Consider the following 20507-nt stretch of genomic DNA (forward strand, 5'->3'; position numbering starts at 1 on the left):
GGACATCCCGGTATGGCCAAGACCTCAGAAAAGATCAAGAGCTACTTCTGGTGGCCGTCTTGGAAAAAAGATATCAGAGACTTTATAATGTCCTGTGGAGTATGCGCCCAAAACAAGAGTCAAAAGGAAAGACCAGCAGGCCTCTTACGCCCTATTGACATCCCATCTCGCCCTTGGCATACGCTTTCTATTGACTTCATCACCGATCTACCTCCATGCTCCGTATACAATACGATTCTAGCAATCGTGGACTTATTCTCCAAGATGGCGCATTTCATTCCGCTCAAAGGCTTGCCAACAGCAGCAACTCTGGCCCGAGAATTTCTCGAAAACATCGTCCGACTGCACGGTTTTCCTTCGGATCGAGGTAGTCAATTTATTTCTCATTTTTGGCGAAGTTGCTGTCGGTCGGCTCAAATTGATGTGAGACTATCGACCAGTCACCACCCTCAGACCGACGGACAAACCGAGAGGACCAATCAAACTCTGGAACAGTATTTACGCTGCATGCTGCAACAAACTGAAAAAAACTTGGAAAGACATCCTTTGGATAGCCGAATATGTCTACAATAACTCTGTCCATTCGGGAACTGGGAAAACCCCGTTTTTTCTTTTGTACGGCAGTCACCCTCGAACCTCGGAGTTGGATCCCCTCCAAGATCTTGAAACACCAGCAGTAGACTACCTGCATTCTACAATCACCCAAGCCTTTAAGGAAGCTGTTTCTCACCTTCAAAGGGCTAAAGAACAATACAAGAAAGGAGCAGATCAACATCGGAAGGAAGCCCCTCAATATCAAGTAGGGGATCAAGTCTGGTTATCCACCAAATATCTACCTCTAAAAGGGCCACGCACATTCAACCCAAGATACCTTGGTCCCTATTCCATCACTACCATAGTAAACCCAGTAGCGGTCAAGTTGGACTTGCCCCCGCACATGAAGATACATCCGGTCTTCCACGTCTCTCTATTAAAACCCGTGCAACCTCAAACCCGACTAACTAAATCTCCAAAACCTATCCTAGTTGATGGAGAACTCGAGTTTGAAGTCAAAAGCATTCTGGACTCCAAGATCTCCAAATCTAAACTATTTTACCTAATTGACTGGAAAGGCTACAGCCCCCAAGAGAGATCCTGGGAACCTGCTGAATATGTGCACGCTCCTCGCCTAATCAAAAGATTTCACCGAACATTTCCTGACAAGCCAAAACCCCCGGAGAAGCCCGGTTTGGGAGGGGCCTTGAGGGGGGGTACTGTCATGATCTCTGCTTCCAAAAGGTCAGGGTTTTCCCAACTCCCTTGGAAGCAGATCCATAACCCAGGTTCCGAGTGCCAACCAGTCCCAATTGGGACCTTTTGGACCCAGTCCTGGTGCCAGTGGCACCAGGCTCATAAATATGCCCAGTCCCAGCGCTGGAAGCGCCGGGCTCATAATGCTTGGGTGGACTTACCTGCAGCAGACCATGCTGCTTACTTGCCTGCCAGTTGAGCCTCTGATCCTCTTCTGTTTGGAACTACTTTTCCTGTTGGGTGGGGCAGGAGCCACTCCCTAGATTCAGAACACTGGAACTTTTCTGGAAAGCAGGAACTCTTTTCTTACCTAGGCGTGGCTGTGGAAGGAGACACCTAAGCACTACAGGAGGCTATTTAAACCACACCCGATGGATGAATCTTGCTTTGCGTTATTCTGCATCCTCTGCAGCAGAACGCTCATCGTGTCTTCTGCATCTGATCCTGGGCCTAAGGAAAAAGGCTTACCATCCTGAATCCAGTCTTCAGCAACACCTATAAAGACAAGAAAGAACAGGTTAGCATTACGGTCTTCAGTGACAGCTCTTCACTTACCTGGTCCATCGGCTGTCACCAACGCCTCGCGCTGCACATTCCGGCATCTGAAAGACAAAGGCTTACCTACTCTTCGTGCGCTCCGGAGGTCTTCACACTGCATTCAGGCATCTGAAAGACAAAAGTTTACCAACTCTTCGCACGCTCCGGAGGCCTTCGGCGCTGCATCCCGCATCTGAAAGACAAAACAAGGTGTGTTTAAAGACATTGGGGAACTTTAATACTCACGTGCCATTACTCCTTTCCATATCTAACCCAGTGGGTATTCCGGCACCCTGCAGCCGCTCCGAACTTGTACCTGCAAAATAAAAAGACAGTTAGAGCGCATCGTGAAGCAGGCAACAAGCGCTTACTTACGTGCTTCCAGGCGCTTCTATTCATCACACGGGCTCCATCTTCAACTCACTTCAGCCCGTCATCCGCCATCGCCGGAACCCTGCAAAACAAGAAACATCATTACTAAAGACTTTAAAGACATTAGAATTACTCGAAACTTACCGTTCGTGCAGTAAACGACGGACAGCAGTCCTCTGAAGTCAAGAGGCCTGCTCCCCTTATCCAGTGAAGAAACTGGTTACAGCACCCTGCCCCGAGGCAGATGGAGAGCACGGCGTTCACTTACCTAAGGTGAGAGCGTTAACCTTTGGGGTTCTACAGGAGAAGAGAAAGGGAAGAAGAGAGAGACATTCAATAACCCAGTTCCTTAATCCCATATTTTCTATCTGCAGACATCTTACCCTTCAAGTCAGACATACAGTGCACAGAGGTCCAGCCCAAAGAGCCAGCCGTGTGTTACACATCACCTTTGAAGATACGGTATACGCCCAGTCAAGACCGGCGCCTCTACGGGAATCAGGTGAGCGTTACAAACGCATTGCTAAGCTTCCACGGCAACCTCCAGCCGCCTCGAAAGATCGAAGTTCGGGATATTCCTCCCCGTGAACCACAACACACAGTTCGGCTGACTCCCGTGTTTTTTCTGGTGGCACGAAAAGTACGTACACCATTCCGAGAACCTGCGTGCATAACATTGGATTACCCATGAGCTGTCTATAGAACTTTTTGTTTTCTAGTTGTTTATTTACATCAGCTTTGTATTTTTTTGTGTCCCATACCACCACTCCGCCTCCCTTATCTGCGGGTTTAATCACAAAAAGTTTGTTAGTCTCCAGTCCAGCGAGAGCTGACTTTTCTTCTTTCGAGAGATTGTTCATGCATCTAATTATAAAGAAGAAACCACTTACCCTTATTTGGTTCCCGGATTTTTCCAATCAATGAATGCTAACCAGTGCCCCTCTCGAGGCCCTCATTGGCCAAAACCACACAAGAAATTTGTCTCGTTTTCGAATTCAAGCAACAGCAGTGATTCGGGCTCTGGAAACAATACTCCTAACAATAGAGGAGGTAACTCCTCACGAGGCCAGTTTTTTCAAGGACGGGGGAGAAGAGGAAAATGCGACAGCCAGGCAATCACGGGATGCGCACCCGCCAATGCCAACCACCCCCCAAACCTGGCAACCTCAATGTTAGGGATTCCAATTTTCAATTTGAGTACACATGCTCTAACTCCAATTGAAATCAGCCTTCTAAGCAAAGGACTATCTTTCGTGCCAACAAACAATGCTAATTTGTTCCAAACTGAAATTGAGATGCGTAATTTTTTCCGCATCGTAAGATTAAAGCATTTCTTTCGGGACAAGGTCCGGATACGGCAAGAACCAAAAAGTGCAACAGGTCTGAAGCCTCCCTCTGCCTTCATCCCATTAACATCCATGGTCTCGTCCGAGATCGTAAGTTTCGAGAATAAAGTGCTTCGAGAAATGAAAACTCTCATTAAAACAAAAAATAGATGCATGAACAATCTCTCGAAAGAAGAAAAGTCATCTCTCGCTAGACTGGAGACTAACAAACTTTTTGTGATTAAACCCGCAGATAAGGGAGGCGGAGTGGTGCTATGGGACACAAAAAAATACAAAGCTGAAGTAAATAAACAACTGAAAAAAAAAGTTCTACAGACAGCTCATGGGTAATCCAACTAATGCCATAAGAGATGAAATCAGTAGCCTCCTGCTACATGCATTTAATGAAGGTTGGATTGATGACAATGAAAAGTTGTTTCTTACAACGAGTCATCCTACCATTCCAGCTCTATACTGCCTTCCGAAAATTCATAAAGACGCCCTTAATCCACCGGGGTGCCCCATTGTAGCTGCAATCGGCTCCTTATTAGAACCTTTGTCTATCTACACAGACTCCTTCCTCAGACCTTTTGTATTAAAAATGAGGTCATATGTCCAAGACACCACTTGCATGATAAAAATTGTCAACAATCTTGCCTCAGAGTCAAGTGACATACTGGTCACATTAGATGTGGAATCGCTATATACTAGCATCCCCCAACTGCAATGCATTGAGATCATACACACATATCTTGAAAAAAGAGAAGATCTATCAGTGCCCTCAAATTTCATTTGTGAATGTATAAAAATAGGATTGGTTAATAACTTCTTCATGGTGGAAGACACATTTTACCAACAGCTTCACGGGACAAGCATGGGTGCTACCTTTTCTCCCGATCTAGCAAATGTATTCATGGACAACTTAGAACACAAATCCGTGTACCATGAGAATAATCCCTTCAAAATGCAAATAAAATCTTGGCATCGCTATATAGATGACGTGTTCTTGTTGTGGCATGGAAGTGAAGTAACTTTAACTCAATTTGTGATTTGGTTGAACTCATGAGATCCATGCATCAAATTCACTATGAATTTCGATCACCAAAAATAGCATTTCTAGATCTAGAGATCTACACGACACCTTCTGGCAATTTAAAGACCACCTTATATAAGAAGCGAACCGACAAGAACACTTTACTGTCAATTAAAGTTTTTCACCCTTGATCCTTGCGAGAAAACCTGCCTTTTGGGCAATTCTTGCCTATTAGACGCAATTGCTCAACAAAAGAAGAGTTTGATAGTAATAGCCAAAATCTGTCTCTCAGATTGAAAGAACGGGGATACCCATCTCACATCATCCGAAGATCAATGAAAAGGGCACGCAACACCAACAGATCTGACTGCCTGGAAAAACAAGCAAAGGTCCAGGAAGATAAAATCACGTGTGTATCCACCTATTCACCGATTAGCAACGATTTACGCCGCTGCATTTTAAAACACTGGCCCCTAATTCAAACTGAAGACTTTTCTATTCAAAAACCACGTTTTGCTTTCAAACATATGCCCAATGTACGTGATAAATTGGTCCACATGTATAAAATTCCAAAAATATCTTCTATCCCGCAACAAACAACATTATGGCATTTGCCACCAGTCAGTGGCCATTTCAAATGTGGGAACTGTTCAGTGTGCGGTTTGACAAAAAACATCAAATCCGTTAATTTAAACGGTCAGATCTGGCATTTAAAAAACTTTACGAACTGCAACACATCGTGGGCAATTTATGCCATTACCTGCCCATGTGGGCTTATGTACATTGGCAAAACTAAGAGACCCATCAAGCAGAGGATCTGTGAACATCGTTCTTGTGTAAAAAACTCGGTACCTGAAAAACCACTTGTTGCCCACTTTGTCAAGGCTAAACACACTGCCAAAGACATAGAGTGGTTTATAATTCAAACAGTGCCAGCTCACCCTCGTGGAGGGGATAGAGATCGAAAGTTGAGACAACTAGAGCACAAATGGATTTATAATCTCAATACTGTACAAGCTGGCCTCAACATTGGCATTGAGTGGAGCCTGTTTCTGCATAAATGATTTTCCATCCTGTTCAGTACCACATACCACACAGGTTTTATAAACATGATTTTGACATTGTTTATGGGTATAGATGCATCTTCTTCAGCACTAATCTCTTCAAAAAACACTCGGTCCTTGTTCACCTGATATCTATCAGTGCAGTGTTATACCTTGCATGCAACCTTTAACTATAATTGTTCTACTCAAAACGCTGCCATACTTTTGTTTTACCTACCTGCCCATCTGTCAAAAATTGCTCAACTACCACCTAGGCTGCAAAGGTTAACAGATGTGTACATCCGCACATTAAATAGGCATATGATTAGATTATTACTATAGTTTTTATCAACATCAAGCCTATGCCTTTAATTTAGAGTTCGCATGCAACTCTCCACTATAATTGTTCATTTAAAATACTGTTACATTTGGGTTAATTGACCTGCCCATCTGGCTAAAACCGTCCATCCACCATTTTGGTTGCCAGTTTTGACAGGTGTACATTAATACACCATAGGCATATGATTAAATCACCACTACAGCCTTTATTAATATTAAGCCTATGCCTCTAATTTTCCTCGAGAAACCCCCGCCATTTTTTATTTAAAGATGGCGCCCGGATTAGACCACATCATTTGTTTCCTCGGCTACAGTTCAGCTTCGCGGTCCAATTCGTGAAGCCATATCCGGGCTTTCCTGAGGAGTAACCGCGGTGTTCACACAACAACGCGGCTTTGGAAAGTGATCCAGCAATGCGGCATCCCAATACGGATCATTACAGACATACTCCAGAAGTGAGCAAAATAACACACATCGCGTAATAAGCCCGCACTGGACTGGTAATGCTTCGAGTTGTTCACTCTAAGTAATCTTTCACACAGATTGATTTCACGGAAGTGTCTTTAAAACGCCGGGTACAACACGGCTATCTAAGCTTACAGAGACATCATTTCCATCATTGATGAAGGTAATTTTGTGTTCACCTAGCACGTGATAAAAATGCCTTAATAACTTTACACAAAAACGAAAAACAAAACCACCATAGAACTCAGTGCATGCGTATATGTTATTAATACAAAGTTTGCCGTATGTGTATACTTTGAAAATTACATCTGCATTAGTTTTGCTGTTGAAGGCACATTTGCCTTCTCTTGTTGCAGTCTAAGTCATACGTGTAAGAAAGACAGCTCATCACGTTGATATTATAAAAACAAAAGCCATACATCTAGCAATGGCAGTTTAGACAACATTTACCATCATATACAACCATGAATTGTATGAGCCTACATCAGGCTCCCTGTTAATACGAAACAAAGATCATTATGTATTCATCACATAAAGCGCAATAAGCTGTGCAAACAATGAAAAGTAACAATAGGAGCCAATTGCAGATGTGAGTATGTAAGGCCCATCTCACTTTTGCTTTTTCGTTCCAACGACTGTGAGAATCCACAGCCTTAGCATTCGAATTGGGTCAACTTGCCTTCCTTATTCGACACCACACACGACAATGAAGCAATCAGAAGGTTAGTGTCAACAGTTGCACGTGCACTTATATATAGATGTGTTACCCTCTCTTTTGGGTTTTTTACCTTGTTACCAAGTCCCTGTTTTTTTGTGTTTTGGTTTTTAGATTGCCATAATGTGAAGGGTCAACTTATGAACCTTTTTTTATATCAATCTTGCGATGTCACCATTTAACATCCTGAAGACGGGTCCCGCACACATTTAATAGCGGTTTAAGTCAGCTATAAAGTGTTTGTCAAAAAATGACTGCTGCTTCCCAGAAACACATTTCTCTGTGTCGACAGAGCCAAGGACAAGTTATTATAAACTAGGGACATTCAAAATAGAAATTTGTCCGCCACACACCCTTACTAACCTCACAATGCTGTTATCATATGGGAATTGTGGTTGTTTTGATTCACTGAAAACTATGACCTCCACATAATGTTGTTTTATGTGATATCTTCTATCAACAAAAATGCATTTTTGTCTTTTCTTTTATACGGAAACAGTTCCGAGTTTTATACTTATTGATTAAAATGTTTATCTCTATTATTTTTGTCTTGATCTAATGACTGAAATTAACGGTAGTACTTGTTGCAACTAGACACACCTAGTGCCTGTGTAGGCGGGTAGCTATCCAGTGGCATTTCTTTATGTACATGTTTGCATTTGGTCCTCAGCCACACAGCCCCCTAAAAAAGAGGACCTCCCAGCTCTAATTGCTTGTATTTCCACAGCAGAATATCTACCAGGCCTGACGAATGTAGTGGCAGATTGGTACTCCGAAAAACAGTCGACTACAGCGACTGGAGGCTCGACAGGGAAGTTTTCATTCGGCTTCAGCAGATTTGGGGTCCCATGTCCAAAGATCTCTTTGCCTCACGTCTGAACACTCAGCTGCCAGTATTTTTCAGTTGGAATCCAGATCCAGCAGCTGCCGCCACGGACGCGTTTCTCCAACATTGGATCGAAGGGGTATATTACGCCTTTGCCCCCTTCAACATGATAACATGGACCCTGGCGAAGGTCCGTCAGGAACAGACAGAATTGGTTCTTATAGCCCTGGTCTGGACCTCTCAGATCTGGTATCCAGTTCTTCAGGAACTTTCTACGGATTTTCCAATCCTTCTACCCCAATTTCCAGATCTCCTGCTGAATCCTTCAGTACAGCGTCACCCTCTTCTTCTCCAAGGGTCTCTAGTCCTAGCAGCTTGGAGGATTTCAGGTCTCGGTGGAAAGTTCCAGGCATGTCCCACATGGCAGTCAGCCTCATCGAGGAGAGTTGGGCCCCAGCCACTCTCAAAAGATACTCTAACTCATGGAACGCCTGGAGAAGCTGGTGTCAGGACAAGGGCTTACATCCAGTTTTGGCACCTGTAGAGGAAATTCTTAAATTTTCTAGCGTCCTTAGTGGAAAAGGGTCTGGCCTACAGAACGGTTAATGCATATCGTTCCGCTATTTCATCGGGCCACGACCCTATAAAAGGAATTCCAGCCGGTGAACACCACTTAGTATGCAGGCTGCTTAAGGGTATGAGGCTTACTGTTCCACCTCCATCTCGTTAAGGTAAACGTTGGGATGTCGACAAGGTGTTGAAACTCTTTTTATCCTGGCCAGATAATAAAGATATGTCTCGCACGGCCATATCTGGTAAGCTCACTACCCTCCTCTGCCTTGTCTCTTGGAGGAGAGTTTCTGGCGTCTGAGCCCTCGATCTAGCGGGCAGGACCTTCTCCCCCGACGGCATAGTATTTCACATACACAGAAGGACAAAGTGCAATTCCAGAGTGATCTCCTACCCTGCCTTTCGGGATCAACCCAAGCTCTGCTTGGTTAGATGTCTCAAGGCTTACGAGGAGGTCACGGCTCCTCTCAGGACATCTCAAGATGGGCAACTGTTAATAGCCTTACGTAAGCCTCGTAGAGCAGTTTCCGCTCTGTCCCTAGCACGCTGGGTGCGGTGGACCTTAACCCAAGCAGGTATAGATACCTCGCACTTCGGAGCCCACTCCGTGAGAGGAGCAATGGCTTCCAAAGCTTTTCAACTCGGGATCAGACTAGAAGATATCATGAAAATGGCAGATGTCGAGCGAATCGATTTTTAAACAATTCTACCTGAAACCGGTAGAACAGCCAGCATCTATTGTGGTAAGTAAGCTTTAAACTAGCATAATGGGAGCCTCTGGTCTTGACATAGAATAAAGATTTTCCATAATAACTTACTAGAAAGTCTTAATTCTATTAAAGACATGGAGGCAAGCATTATCCCACCCGGCGAGAAATCGGGTTACACCAAGTCTAATGAGCTTTTATCTGCGCTGATAATTGTTATATGTTCTCAGATGCATGACTGTTTTCTTTGGAATAACATAACATATTTGTTTTCCCTCCCTTCTATGGGTACTAGGGTTGTAATATACATGATCTAACTCCAGTTATATCTCTCTCTCTTGACAGCTTCTGCCGATAAATCCACCTGATTTAGAGCTTCTGATTTACTTGCTACTACGAGTTGACTAGTTACGAATATTCTTTCAATCAAGTTCGCAGCTTCGAAAGAGGAAGTGCATCATATTCAAGACTGTTTATGTGGGGACTTGTTACTTCATTGGTTGATGTTGGTCACATGTTTGCTGACCTTGGACTGGACTCTCCCTCAAGCCTCGGGGAAATGTAGTCTATTTGTTCACTAGGTTTCTAAACCACCTCTTTGTCATTTCACTGTTAAATTTATGTTTATATTTTCGGTTTATATGAAAATATCTTGCTGCTGAGCACTTTCTTTAAATATATAAATAAAGAAAAGGAAGCATAATGCTCGCCTCGTGTCTTTAATAGAATTAAGACTTTCTAGTAAGTTATTATGGAAAATCTTTATTATATTTTTCAGATTGTCAAAGCAAGTTTCCATTCCTAGTTTGAATAGTAACAATCTGATATGTGCAAGCAACCAATTGTATTACAACTTGCACGGACATCACATTTCTAATTAATGCTTTTATCAATCTGCCATTTAGGCAGGTATACAAAGCACGTCATAATAAAGTTGGTCTGGAAAGTAGGTGTTTAGTGAGTCAGGTAGATGCAGTTTCCAGATGTGTTATGTGCACTGAAGTGGTGGAGGAACAGCCAATAGCCATGCAATACAAATCTTCTCTAACTTTTTTAAAGCTTCACAGTTCCCAAAACTCAATTTCTTATTACCATCTGACCCAACAGGAATGGTCTTGCCGCTATATATTGGTAGCATGTGATTGACTGATGTTGCAAGGTCCTTGCAAATATAAAGATACTGCCTATTACCTGTCTTATTTTCACAACAGATTTATCAATGTGGGAGTTCTAAGTCAACCAGTAATTAAATCTAATCCCAGATAATCAAAATGATCACAAGGTGCAAGCCAATCACCTTCCAGAACAATTGGTGGGAACCTCATTTTAGTCCTAGAGAGACATATGATGAAACATTTATTCTGATTGACTCTTAAACCCCAAGATGCCATATTCCTGGAGAAATTGTCAACCACTAACTGCAGTGATTTCGGGGTTCTAGCCAGAAGTACTGCACCATCAGCCTAACTGAGGACCAGCAGTCTCCTTTGCCGACAACATGGGACATCTACCTCCGTGGCTCCCAGGCAGGTTGCAAGAGAATTAACATAATAGGTTGAAAAGAAGGGGAGCATGCACTCAGCCTTTTCACAACCTGGATTTGTTCACTCAGTTTACACAAAGTACCAACACAGACCCACATTTTTGTGTCTTCATTTAAAGCCTCCAGCAATGCAAGATGAGATATAGCTTCAAGCATACCTGTGCGTACCTGAGGGCCAGTTGTGCATTCAACAGAATGTAAAAGACCCATTCCTCTAAACTTTTCAATATTATGCCAGAAAACTGCTGAAGAGTGCCACCTAATAAAGTAACCATGTAGATAGAGGATGGATACGACCTATTAGCCTTTTGATAGATCCCCATTTCCCAACTCTGCAAAATTTGATTTGTAAGAAGTATTGCATTACATGCTTGTACCAAAAAAGGGCCTCCTGACTATCTGAGAGCAAAAAATATCATTTGGTACACGATAATACCATGGTGATTTAAGGGGTCTTTGACGTACCTGTCTCAATGATTCTGACATTTCCTTGAGGATTTCTTCTTCATCAAACCATTTCCCTTGATATCGTATGTAGAGATGATTTAAAATTCTGGCTTGCAACTCATTTGGCACTCGACGATAAGCTAAATATAATTCACATTGTTCATACTAAAAAACAGATGAGAAACCATTGTTAACAATTTATTTTCGCATCAACGTGTGCTATATGTACAAAACTTTAGTGTCATAATATGAAGTGATTCAGTAAGTCATTACTATTTATTATTTTGTTTTGCTAGTCAAAAGATCACTTCATCAATAAATGTGAACTCTTTTTCTGACTCACAATAAACATTGCTGGACTGCTACTAGAGTAGAGGAACATGCTCTATGTTATTTTGTCAGTAGGTGTCCTCTATCTCTTGATATGATATAATGTGATTGTTTATTTATATAGCGCCTATACACAATGTGTTTCAAAACGCTTCAAGGCATGGGAGGGGACAAGGGAAAATACAATGACATTCCTACAGGCCATGAACATTAAGGATGCGAAATTAACTATCGTACTCAGCCTGACGACATTTCAGATAGTGCAAGAGCTTAGACATAGATAAGGAAGGGAGGGGGGGAGTGGGAAGGAAATGGAAACAGACAGGCGACTACCGTACTAGGCCTGGCGACATTTCTGGTAGAGCCGGAGAAAAACAAAAGGTGAGGGAGAGGGGTGCAGAAAGGGAGGGGAGGAACAAAACAAGCGACTACCATACTAGGCCTGACGACATTTCAGATAGTGCTGGAGTGGGGGTGAGGAGGAAATAAACAGTAATGGGTGGGTGGCGGAAACAGATGAGGTTGCTATCATATTAGGTCCAGGGACAATTCTGACAGAGTAAGTGCATAGAAGAAAATAAGGGGAGGAGATAGGAAAAGGGAGAAGGGAAAGGAGGAGGGAAGAGAGAGTAAGCAGTCAAAAAGAGTGGAGAAGCAAGAGTGGAGACCGAATATAATTGCAGAAGTCAGTAGTAACACATAATTTTCCAAGCCAGGATACAAGATGAAGATGGAAACAGCATGATTCAGGGCCACCATGAGTTCAAGATGCAAAGGAAGTCCAGCATGAGAGTTGAGATAGAGTGACGCACTGTTAATGAATGAAGTCCATAAAAGTCAAATCCAACATTGGCCACAAGACTGTGATGGTGAAACCAGAATGTATCAGGACAGACTCCTGCAGAAGTAGGTTGGAAGAGGTTGAGGGGGAGCAGGGTAGAAGAACAAGCAAAACAGGCAACACAAGGGGGCACAAGGGAACATCACAGGGGGACCAGAGGGGGTGGGGATGGCCTGTGGGGACAGAGGGGGTAACACATGTTGGTGCATGCTTACCTGCTGTCTGAGCAGGGGGTCGGGCCCTGGGTCCTCCTGGTCCGAACAGGAATTGCCCTTTTCTTCATCTGCCCTTCACTGCAGACGCCCGGGCGAGAGACACCCTTGATCTAATAGTTAAGAGCAGGAAGGAAGAGGCAGGGCTAAGAAGGTGGGTGGTGCTTAGACCAGGTGACCTAGATCCACTTGCACCTGCTCCCCATCTGCAAAGGAAAAGAGGCTGGAGTGCTCCTTAAGTAGGGAAACAGAGCGGCAAGCAGAAAGGCACCAGGTGGGTGGGGCTTGCTAAGTGGTGAAAAAGAGCGGCAAGCAGGAAGGCACCAGGTGGGCGGGGCTTGCTAAGTGGTGAAAAAGAGCGGCAAGCAGGAAGGCACCAGGTGGGCAGGGCTTGCTAACTGGTGAAAAAGAGCAGCAAGCAGGAAGGCACCAGGTGGGCAGGGCTTGCTAAGTGGTGAAAAAGAGCAGCAAGCAGGAAGGCACCAGGTGGGCGGGGCTTGCTAAGTGGTGAAAAAGAGCGGCAAGCAGGAATGTACCAGGTGGGTAGGGCTTAGGAATAGGTGACCAAGATCCACTTGCACCTGCTCCACATCTGCAAAGGAAAAGAGGCTGGAGGGCTCCTTAAGTAGGGAAACAGAGCGGCAAGCAGGAAGGCACCAGGTGGGCGGAGCTTGCTAAGTGGTGAAAAAGAGCAGCAGGCAGGAAGGCACCAGGTGGGCAGGGCTTAGGCCAGGTGACCAAGATCCACTTGCACCTGCTCCCCATCTGCAAAGGAAAAGAGGCTGGAGGGCTCCTTAAGTAGGGAAACAGAGAGGCAAGCAGGAAGGCACCAGGTGGGCTGGGCTTGCTAAGTGGTGAAAAAGAGCGGCAAGCAGGAAGGCACCAGGTGGGCAGGGCTTAAGACAGGTGACCTAGATCCACTTGCGCCTGCTCCCCATCTGCAAAGGAAAAGAGGCTGGAGGACTCCTTGAGTAGGGAAACAGAGTGGCAAGCAGGAAGGCACCAGGTGGGCAGGGCTTGCTAAGTGGTGAAAAAGAGCAGCAAGCAGGAAGGCACCAGGTGGGCGGGGCTTGCTAAGTGGTGAAAAAGAGCGGCAAGCAGGAAGGCACCAGGTGGGCGGGACTTGCTAAGTGGTGAAAAAGAGCGGCAAGCAGGAAGGCACCAGGTGGGCAGGCCTTAGGAAAAGGTGACCAAGATCCACTTGCACCTGCTCCCCATCTGCAAAGGAAAAGAGGCTGGAGGGCTCCTTAAGTAGGGAAACAGAGCGGCAAGCAGGAAGGCACCAGGTGGGCAGGGCTTTCTAAGTGGTGAAAAAAAGCGGCAGGCAGGAAGGCACCAGGTGGGCGGGGCTTAGGTCAGGTGACCTAGATCCACTTGCACCTGCTCCCCATCTGCAAAGGAAAAGAGGCTGGAGGGCTCCTTAAGTAGGGAAACAGAGCGGCAAGCAGGATGTCACCAGGTGGGCAGGGCTTGCTAAGTGGTGAAAAAGAGCAGCAGGCAGGAAGGCACAAGGTGGGCAGGGCTTAGGCCAGGTGACCAAGATCCACTTGCACCTGCTCCCCATCTGCAAAGGAAAAGAGGCTGGAGGCCTCCTTAAGTAGGGAAACAGAGCGGCAAGCAGGATGGCACCAGGTGGGCGGGGCTTGCTAAGTGGTGAAAAAGAGCGGCAAGCAGGAAGGCACCAGTTGGGCATGGCTTAGGCCAGGTGACCTAGATCCACTTGCGCCTGCTCCCCATCTGCAAAGGAAAAGAGGCTGGAGGTCTCCTTAAGTAGGGAAACAGAGAGGCAAGCAGGAAGGCAGCAGGCGGGCGGTGCTTGCTAAGTGGTGAAAAAATCGGCAAACAGGAAGGCACCAGGTGGGCAGGGCTTAGGCCAGGTGACCTAGATCCACTTGCGCCTGCTCCCCATCTGCAAAGGAAAAGAGGCTGGAGGGCTCCTTAAGTAGGGAAACAGAGCGGCAAGCAGAAAGGCACCAGGTGGGCGGGGCTTGCTAAGTGGTGAAAAAGAGCGGCAAGCAGGAAGGCACCAGGTGGGCGGGGCTTGCTAAGTGGTGAAAAAGAGCAGCAAGCAGGAAGGCACCAGGTGGGCAGGGCTTGCTAAGTGGTGAAAAAGAGCGGCAAGCAGGAAGGCACCAGGTGGGCGGGGCTTGCTAAGTGGTGAAAAAGAGCAGCAAGCAGGAAGGCACCAGGTGGGCGGGGCTTGCTAAGTGCTGAAAAAGAGCAGCAAGCAGGAATGCACCAGGTGGGCGGGGCTTTCTAAGTGGTGAAAAAGAGCAGCATGCAGGAAGGCACCAGGTGGGCAGGGCTTAGGAAAAGGTGACCAAGATCCATATGCACCTGCTCCCCATCTGCAAAGGAAAAGAGGCTGGAGGGCTCCTTAAGTAGGGAAACAGAGCGGCAAGCAGGAAGGCACCAGGTGGGCAGGGCTTTCTAAGTGGTGAAAAAGAGCAGCAGGCAGGAAGGCACCAGATAGGCGGGGCTTAGGTCAGGTGACCTAGATCCACTTGCACCTGCTCCCCATCTGCAAAGGAAAAGAGGCTGGAGGGCTCCCTAAGTAGGGAAACAGAGCGGCAAGCAGGATGGCACCAGGTCGGCGGGGCTTGCAAAGTGGTGAAAAAGAGCCGCAAGCAGGAAGGCGCCAGGTGGGCGGGGCTTGCTAAGTGGTGAAAAAGAGCAGCAGGCAGGAAGGCACCAGGTGGGCAGGGCTTAGGCCAGGTGACCTAGATCCACTTGCACCTGCTCCCCATCTGCAAAGGAAAAGAGGCTAGAGGGCTCCTTAAGTAGGAAAACAGAGCGGCAAGCAGGAAGGCACCAGGTGGGCAGGGCTTGCTAAGTGGTGAAAAAGAGCGGCAAGCAGGAAGGCACCAGGTGGGCGGGGCTTGCTAAGTCGTGAAAAAGAGCGACAAGCAGGAAGGCACCAGGTGGGCAGGGCTTTCTAAGTGGTCAAAAAGAGTGGCAGGCAGGAAGGCACCGGTGGGCAGGGCTTAGGAAAAGGTGACCAAGATCCACTTGCACCTGCTCCGCATCTGCAAAGGAAAAGAGGCTGGAGGGCTCCTTAAGTAGGGAAACAGAGCGGCAAGCAGGATGGCACCAGGTGGGCGGGGCTTGCTAAGTGGTGAAAAAGAGCGTCAAGCAGGAAGGCAAAAGGTGGGCGGGGCTTGCTAAGTGGTGAAAAAGAGCAGCAGGCAGGAAGGCACCAGGTGGGCAGGGCTTAGGCCAGGTGACCAAGATCCACTTGCACCTGCTCCCCATCTGCAAAGGAAAAGAGGCTGGAGGTCTCCTTAAGTAGGGAAACAGAGAGGCAAGCAGGAAGGCAGCAGGTGGGCGGTGCTTGCTAAGTGGTGAAAAAATCGGCAAACAGGAAGGCACCGGGTGGGCAGGGCTTGCTAAGTGGTGAAAAAGAGCAGCAAGCAGGAAGGCACCAGGTGGGCGTGGCTTGCTAAGTGGTGAAAAAGAGCCGCAAGCAGGAAGGCACCAGGTGGGCGGGGCTTGCTAAGTGGTGAAAAAGAGCGGCAAGCAGGAATGTACCAGGTGGGCAGGGCTTAGGCCAGGTGACCTAGATCCACTTGCACCTGCTCCCCATCTGCAAAGGAAAAGAGGCTGGAGGGCTCCTTAACTAGGGACACAGAGCGGCAAGCAGAAAGGCACCAGGTGGGCAGGGCTTTCTAAGTGGTGAAAAAGAGCGGCAGGCAGGAAGGCACCAGGTGGGCAGGGTTTAGGAAAAGGTGACCAAGATCCACTTGCACCTGCTCCCCATCTGCAAAGGAAAAGAGGCTGGAGGGCTCCTTAAGTAGGGAAACAGAGCGGCAAGCAGGAAGGCACCAGGTGGGCGAGGCTTTCTAAGTGGTGAAAAAGAGCGGCAGGCAGGAAGGCACCAGGTGAGCGGGGCTTAGGTCAGGTGACCTAGATCCACTTGCACCTGCTCCCCATCTGCAAAGGAAAAGAGGCTGGAGGGCTCCTTCAGTAGGGAAACAGAGCGGCAAGCAGGATGGCACCAGGTGGGCGGGGCTTGCTAAGTGGTGAAAAAGAGCGGCAAGCAGGAAGGCACCAGGTGGGCGGGGCTTGCTAAGTGGTGAAAAAGAGCAGCAGGCAGGAAGGCACCAGGTGGGCAGGGCTTAGGCCAGGTGACCAAGATCCACTTGCACCTGCTCCCCATCTGCAAAGGAAAAGAGGCTGGAGGGCTCCTTAAGTAGGGAAACAGAGCGGCAAGCAGGATGGCACCAGGTGGGTGGGGCTGGCTAAGTGGTGAAAAAGAGCGGCAAGCAGGAAGGCACCAGTTGGGCAGGGCTTAGGCCAGGTGACCTAGATCCACTTGCACCTGCTCCACATTTTCAAAGGAAAAGAGGCTGGAGGTCTCCTTAAGTAGGGAAACAGAGAGGCAAGCAGGAAGGCAGCAGGTGGGCGGTGCTTGCTAAGTGGTGAAAAAAATCGGAAAACACGAAGGCACCAGGTGGGCAGGGCTTAGGCCAGGTGACCTAAATCCACTTGCGCCTGCTCCCCATCTGCAAAGGAAAAGAGGCTGGAGTGCTCCTTAAGTAGGGAAACAGAGCGGCAAGCAGAAAGGCACCAGGTGGGTGGGGCTTGCTACGTGGTGAAAAAGAGCGGCAAGCAGGAAGGCACCTGGTGGGCGGGGCTTGCTAAGTGGTGAAAAAGAGCGGCAAGCAGGAAGGCACCAGGTGGGCAGGGCTTGCTAACTGATGAAAAAGAGCGGCAAGCAGGAAGGCACCAGGTGGGCAGGGCTTGCTAAGTGGTGAAAAAGAGCAGCAAGCAGGAAGGCACCAGGTGGGCGGGGCTTGCTAAGTGGTGAAAAAGAGCGGCAAGCAGGAATGTACCAGGTGGGTAGGGCTTAGGAATAGGTGACCAAGATCCACTTGCACCTGCTCCCCATCTGCAAAGGAAAAGAGGCTGGAGGGCTCCTTAAGTAGGGAAACAGAGCGGCAAGCAGGAAGGCACCAGGTGGGCGGGGCTTGCTAAGTGGTGAAAAAGAGCAGCAAGCAGGAAGGCACCAGGTGGGCAGGGCTTAAGCCAGGTGACCTAGATCCACTTGTGCCTGCTCCCCATCTGCAAAGGAAAAGAGGCTGGAGGACTCCTTGAGTAGGGAAACAGAGTAGCAAGCAGGAAGGCACCAGGTGGGCAGGGCTTGCTAAGTGGTGAAAAAGAGCAGCAAGCAGGAAGGCACCAGGTGGGCGGGGCTTGCTAAGTGGTGAAAAAGAGCGGCAAGCAGGAAGGCACCAGGTGGGCGGGACTTGCTAAGTGGTGAAAAAGAGCGGCAAGCAGGAAGGCACCAGGTGGCCGGGGCTTTCTAAGTGGTGAAAAAGAGCGGCAGGCAGGAAGGCACCAGGTGGGCAGGCCTTAGGAAAAGGTGACCAAGATCCACTTGCACCTGCTCCCCATCTGCAAAAGAAAAGAGGCTGGAGGGCTCCTTAAGTAGGGAAACAGAGCGGCAAGCAGGAAGGCACCAGGTGGGCAGGGCTTTCTAAGTGGTGAAAAAAAGCGGCAGGCAGGAAGGCACCAGGTGGGCGGGGATTAGGTCAGGTGACCTAGATCCACTTGCACCTGCTCCCCATCTGCAAAGGAAAAGAGGCTGGAGGGCTCCTTAAGTAGGGAAACAGAGCGGCAAGCAGGATGGCACCAGGTGGGCGGGGCTTGCTAAGTGGTGAAAAAGAGCAGCGGGCAGGAAGGCACAAGGTGGGCAGGGCTTAGGCCAGGTGACCAAGATCCACTTGCACCTGCTCCCCATCTGCAAAGGAAAAGAGGCTGGAGGCCTCCTTAAGTAGGGAAACAGAGCGGCAAGCAGGATGGCACCAGGTGGGCGGGGCTTGCTAAGTGGTGAAAAAGAGCAGCAAGCAGGAAGGCACCAGTTGGGCATGGCTTAGGCCAGGTGACCTAGATCCACTTGCGCCTGCTCCCCATCTGCAAAGGAAAAGAGGCTGGAGGGCTCCTTAAGTAGGGAAACAGTGCGGCAAGCAGAAAGGCACCAGGTGGGCGGGGCTTGCTAAGTGGTGAAAAAGAGCGGCAAGCAGGAAGGCACCAGGTGGGCGGGGCTTGCTAAGTGGTGAAAAAGAGCAGCAAGCAGGAAGGCACCAGGTGGGCAGGGCTTGCTAAGTGGTGAAAAAGAGCGGCAAGCAGGAAGGCACCAGGTGGGTGGGGCTTGCTAAGTGGTGAAAAAGAGCAGCAAGCAGGAAGGCACCAGGTGGGCGGGGCTTGCTAAGTGCTGAAAAAGAGCGGCAATCAGGAATGCACCAGGTGGGCGGGGCTTTCTAAGTGGTGAAAAAGAGCGGCATGCAGGAAGGCACCAGGTGGGCAGGCCTTAGGAAAAGGTGACCAAGATCCACTTGCACCTGCTCCCCATCTGCCAAAGAAAAGAGGCTGGAGGGCTCCTTAAGTAGGGAAACAGAGCGGCAAGCAGGAAGGCACCAGGTGGGCAGGGCTTTCTAAGTGGTGAAAAAAAGCGGCAGGCAGGAAGGCACCAGGTGGGCGGGGATTAGGTCAGGTGACCTAGATCCACTTGCACCTGCTCCCCATCTGCAAAGGAAAAGAGGCTGGAGGGCTCCTTAAGTAGGGAAACAGAGCGGCAAGCAGGATGGCACCAGGTGGGCGGGGCTTGCTAAGTGGTGAAAAAGAGCAGCAGGCAGGAAGGCACAAGGTGGGCAGGGCTTAGGCCAGGTGACCAAGATCCACTTGCACCTGCTCCCCATCTGCAAAGGAAAAGAGGCTGGAGGCCTCCTTAAGTAGGGAAACAGAGCGGCAAGCAGGATGGCACCAGGTGGGCGGGGCTTGCTAAGTGGTGAAAAAGAGCGGCAAGCAGGAAGGCACCAGTTGGGCATGGCTTAGGCCAGGTGACCTAGATCCACTTGCGCCTGCTCCCCATCTGCAAAGGAAAAGAGGCTGGAGGGCTCCTTAAGTAGGGAAACAGTGTGGCAAGCAGAAAGGCACCAGGTGGGCGGGGCTTGCTAAGTGGTGAAAAAGAGCGGCAAGCAGGAAGGCACCAGGTGGGCGGGGCTTGCTAAGTGGTGAAAAAGAGCAGCAAGCAGGAAGGCACCAGGTGGGCAGGGCTTGCTAAGTGGTGAAAAAGAGCGGCAAGCAGGAAGGCACCAGGTGGGTGGGGCTTGCTAAGTGGTGAAAAAGAGCAGCAAGCAGGAAGGCACCAGGTGGGCGGGGCTTGCTAAGTGCTGAAAAAGAGCGGCAAGCAGGAATGCACCAGGTGGGCGGGGCTTTCTAAGTGGTGAAAAAGAGCGGCATGCAGGAAGGCACCAGGTGGGCAGGGCTTAGGAAAAGGTGACCAAGATCCACTTGCACCTGCTCCCCATCTGCAAAGGAAAAGAGGCTGGAGGGCTCCTTAAGTAGGGAAACAGAGCGGCAAGCAGGAAGGCACCAGGTGGGCAGGGCTTTCTAAGTGGTGAAAAAGAGCGGCAGGCAGGAAGGCACCAGATAGGCGGGGCTTAGGTTAGGTGACCTAGATCCACTTACACCTGCTCCCCATCTGCAAAGGAAAAGAGGCTGGAGGGCTCCTTAAGTAGGGAAACAGAGCGGCAAGCAGGATGGCACCAGGTCGGCGGGGCTTGCAAAGTGGTGAAAAAGAGCCGCAAGCAGGAAGGCGCCAGGTGGGCGGGGCTTGCTAAGTGGTGAAAAAGAGCAGCAGGCAGGAAGGCACCAGGTGGGCAGGGCTTAGGCCAGGTGACCTAGATCCACTTGCACCTGCTCCCCATCTGCAAAGGAAAAGAGGCTAGAGGGCTCCTTAAGTAGGGAAACAGAGCGGCAAGCAGGAAGGCACCAGGTGGGCAGGGCTTGCTAAGTGGTGAAAAAGAGCGGCAAGCAGGAAGGCACCAGGTGGGCGGGGCTTGCTAAGTCGTGAAAAAGAGCGACAAGCAGGAAGGCACCAGGTGGGCAGGGCTTTCTAAGTGGTCAAAAA

General features: G+C 48.6%; 1 protein-coding gene across 1 annotated transcript in view; it reads right to left on the reverse strand.

Annotated features, from left to right (window-relative positions):
* LOC138467595 (potassium/sodium hyperpolarization-activated cyclic nucleotide-gated channel 4-like) overlaps positions 1 to 20507 on the reverse strand; it is a 2558748-nt gene that overhangs the window by 576117 nt on the left and 1962124 nt on the right. Inside the window, exon 8 of the mRNA XM_069607736.1 lies at positions 11231 to 11377. Within this exon, the coding sequence (XP_069463837.1) occupies positions 11231 to 11377 (147 nt within the window). The remainder of the gene's footprint in view (positions 1 to 11230; positions 11378 to 20507) is intronic.

This window comes from Ambystoma mexicanum, chromosome 4q (genome assembly GCF_040938575.1).
Source record: "Ambystoma mexicanum isolate Mex_15411 chromosome 4q, UKY_AmexF1_1, whole genome shotgun sequence".
NCBI classification, from domain to species: domain Eukaryota; kingdom Metazoa; phylum Chordata; class Amphibia; order Caudata; family Ambystomatidae; genus Ambystoma; species Ambystoma mexicanum.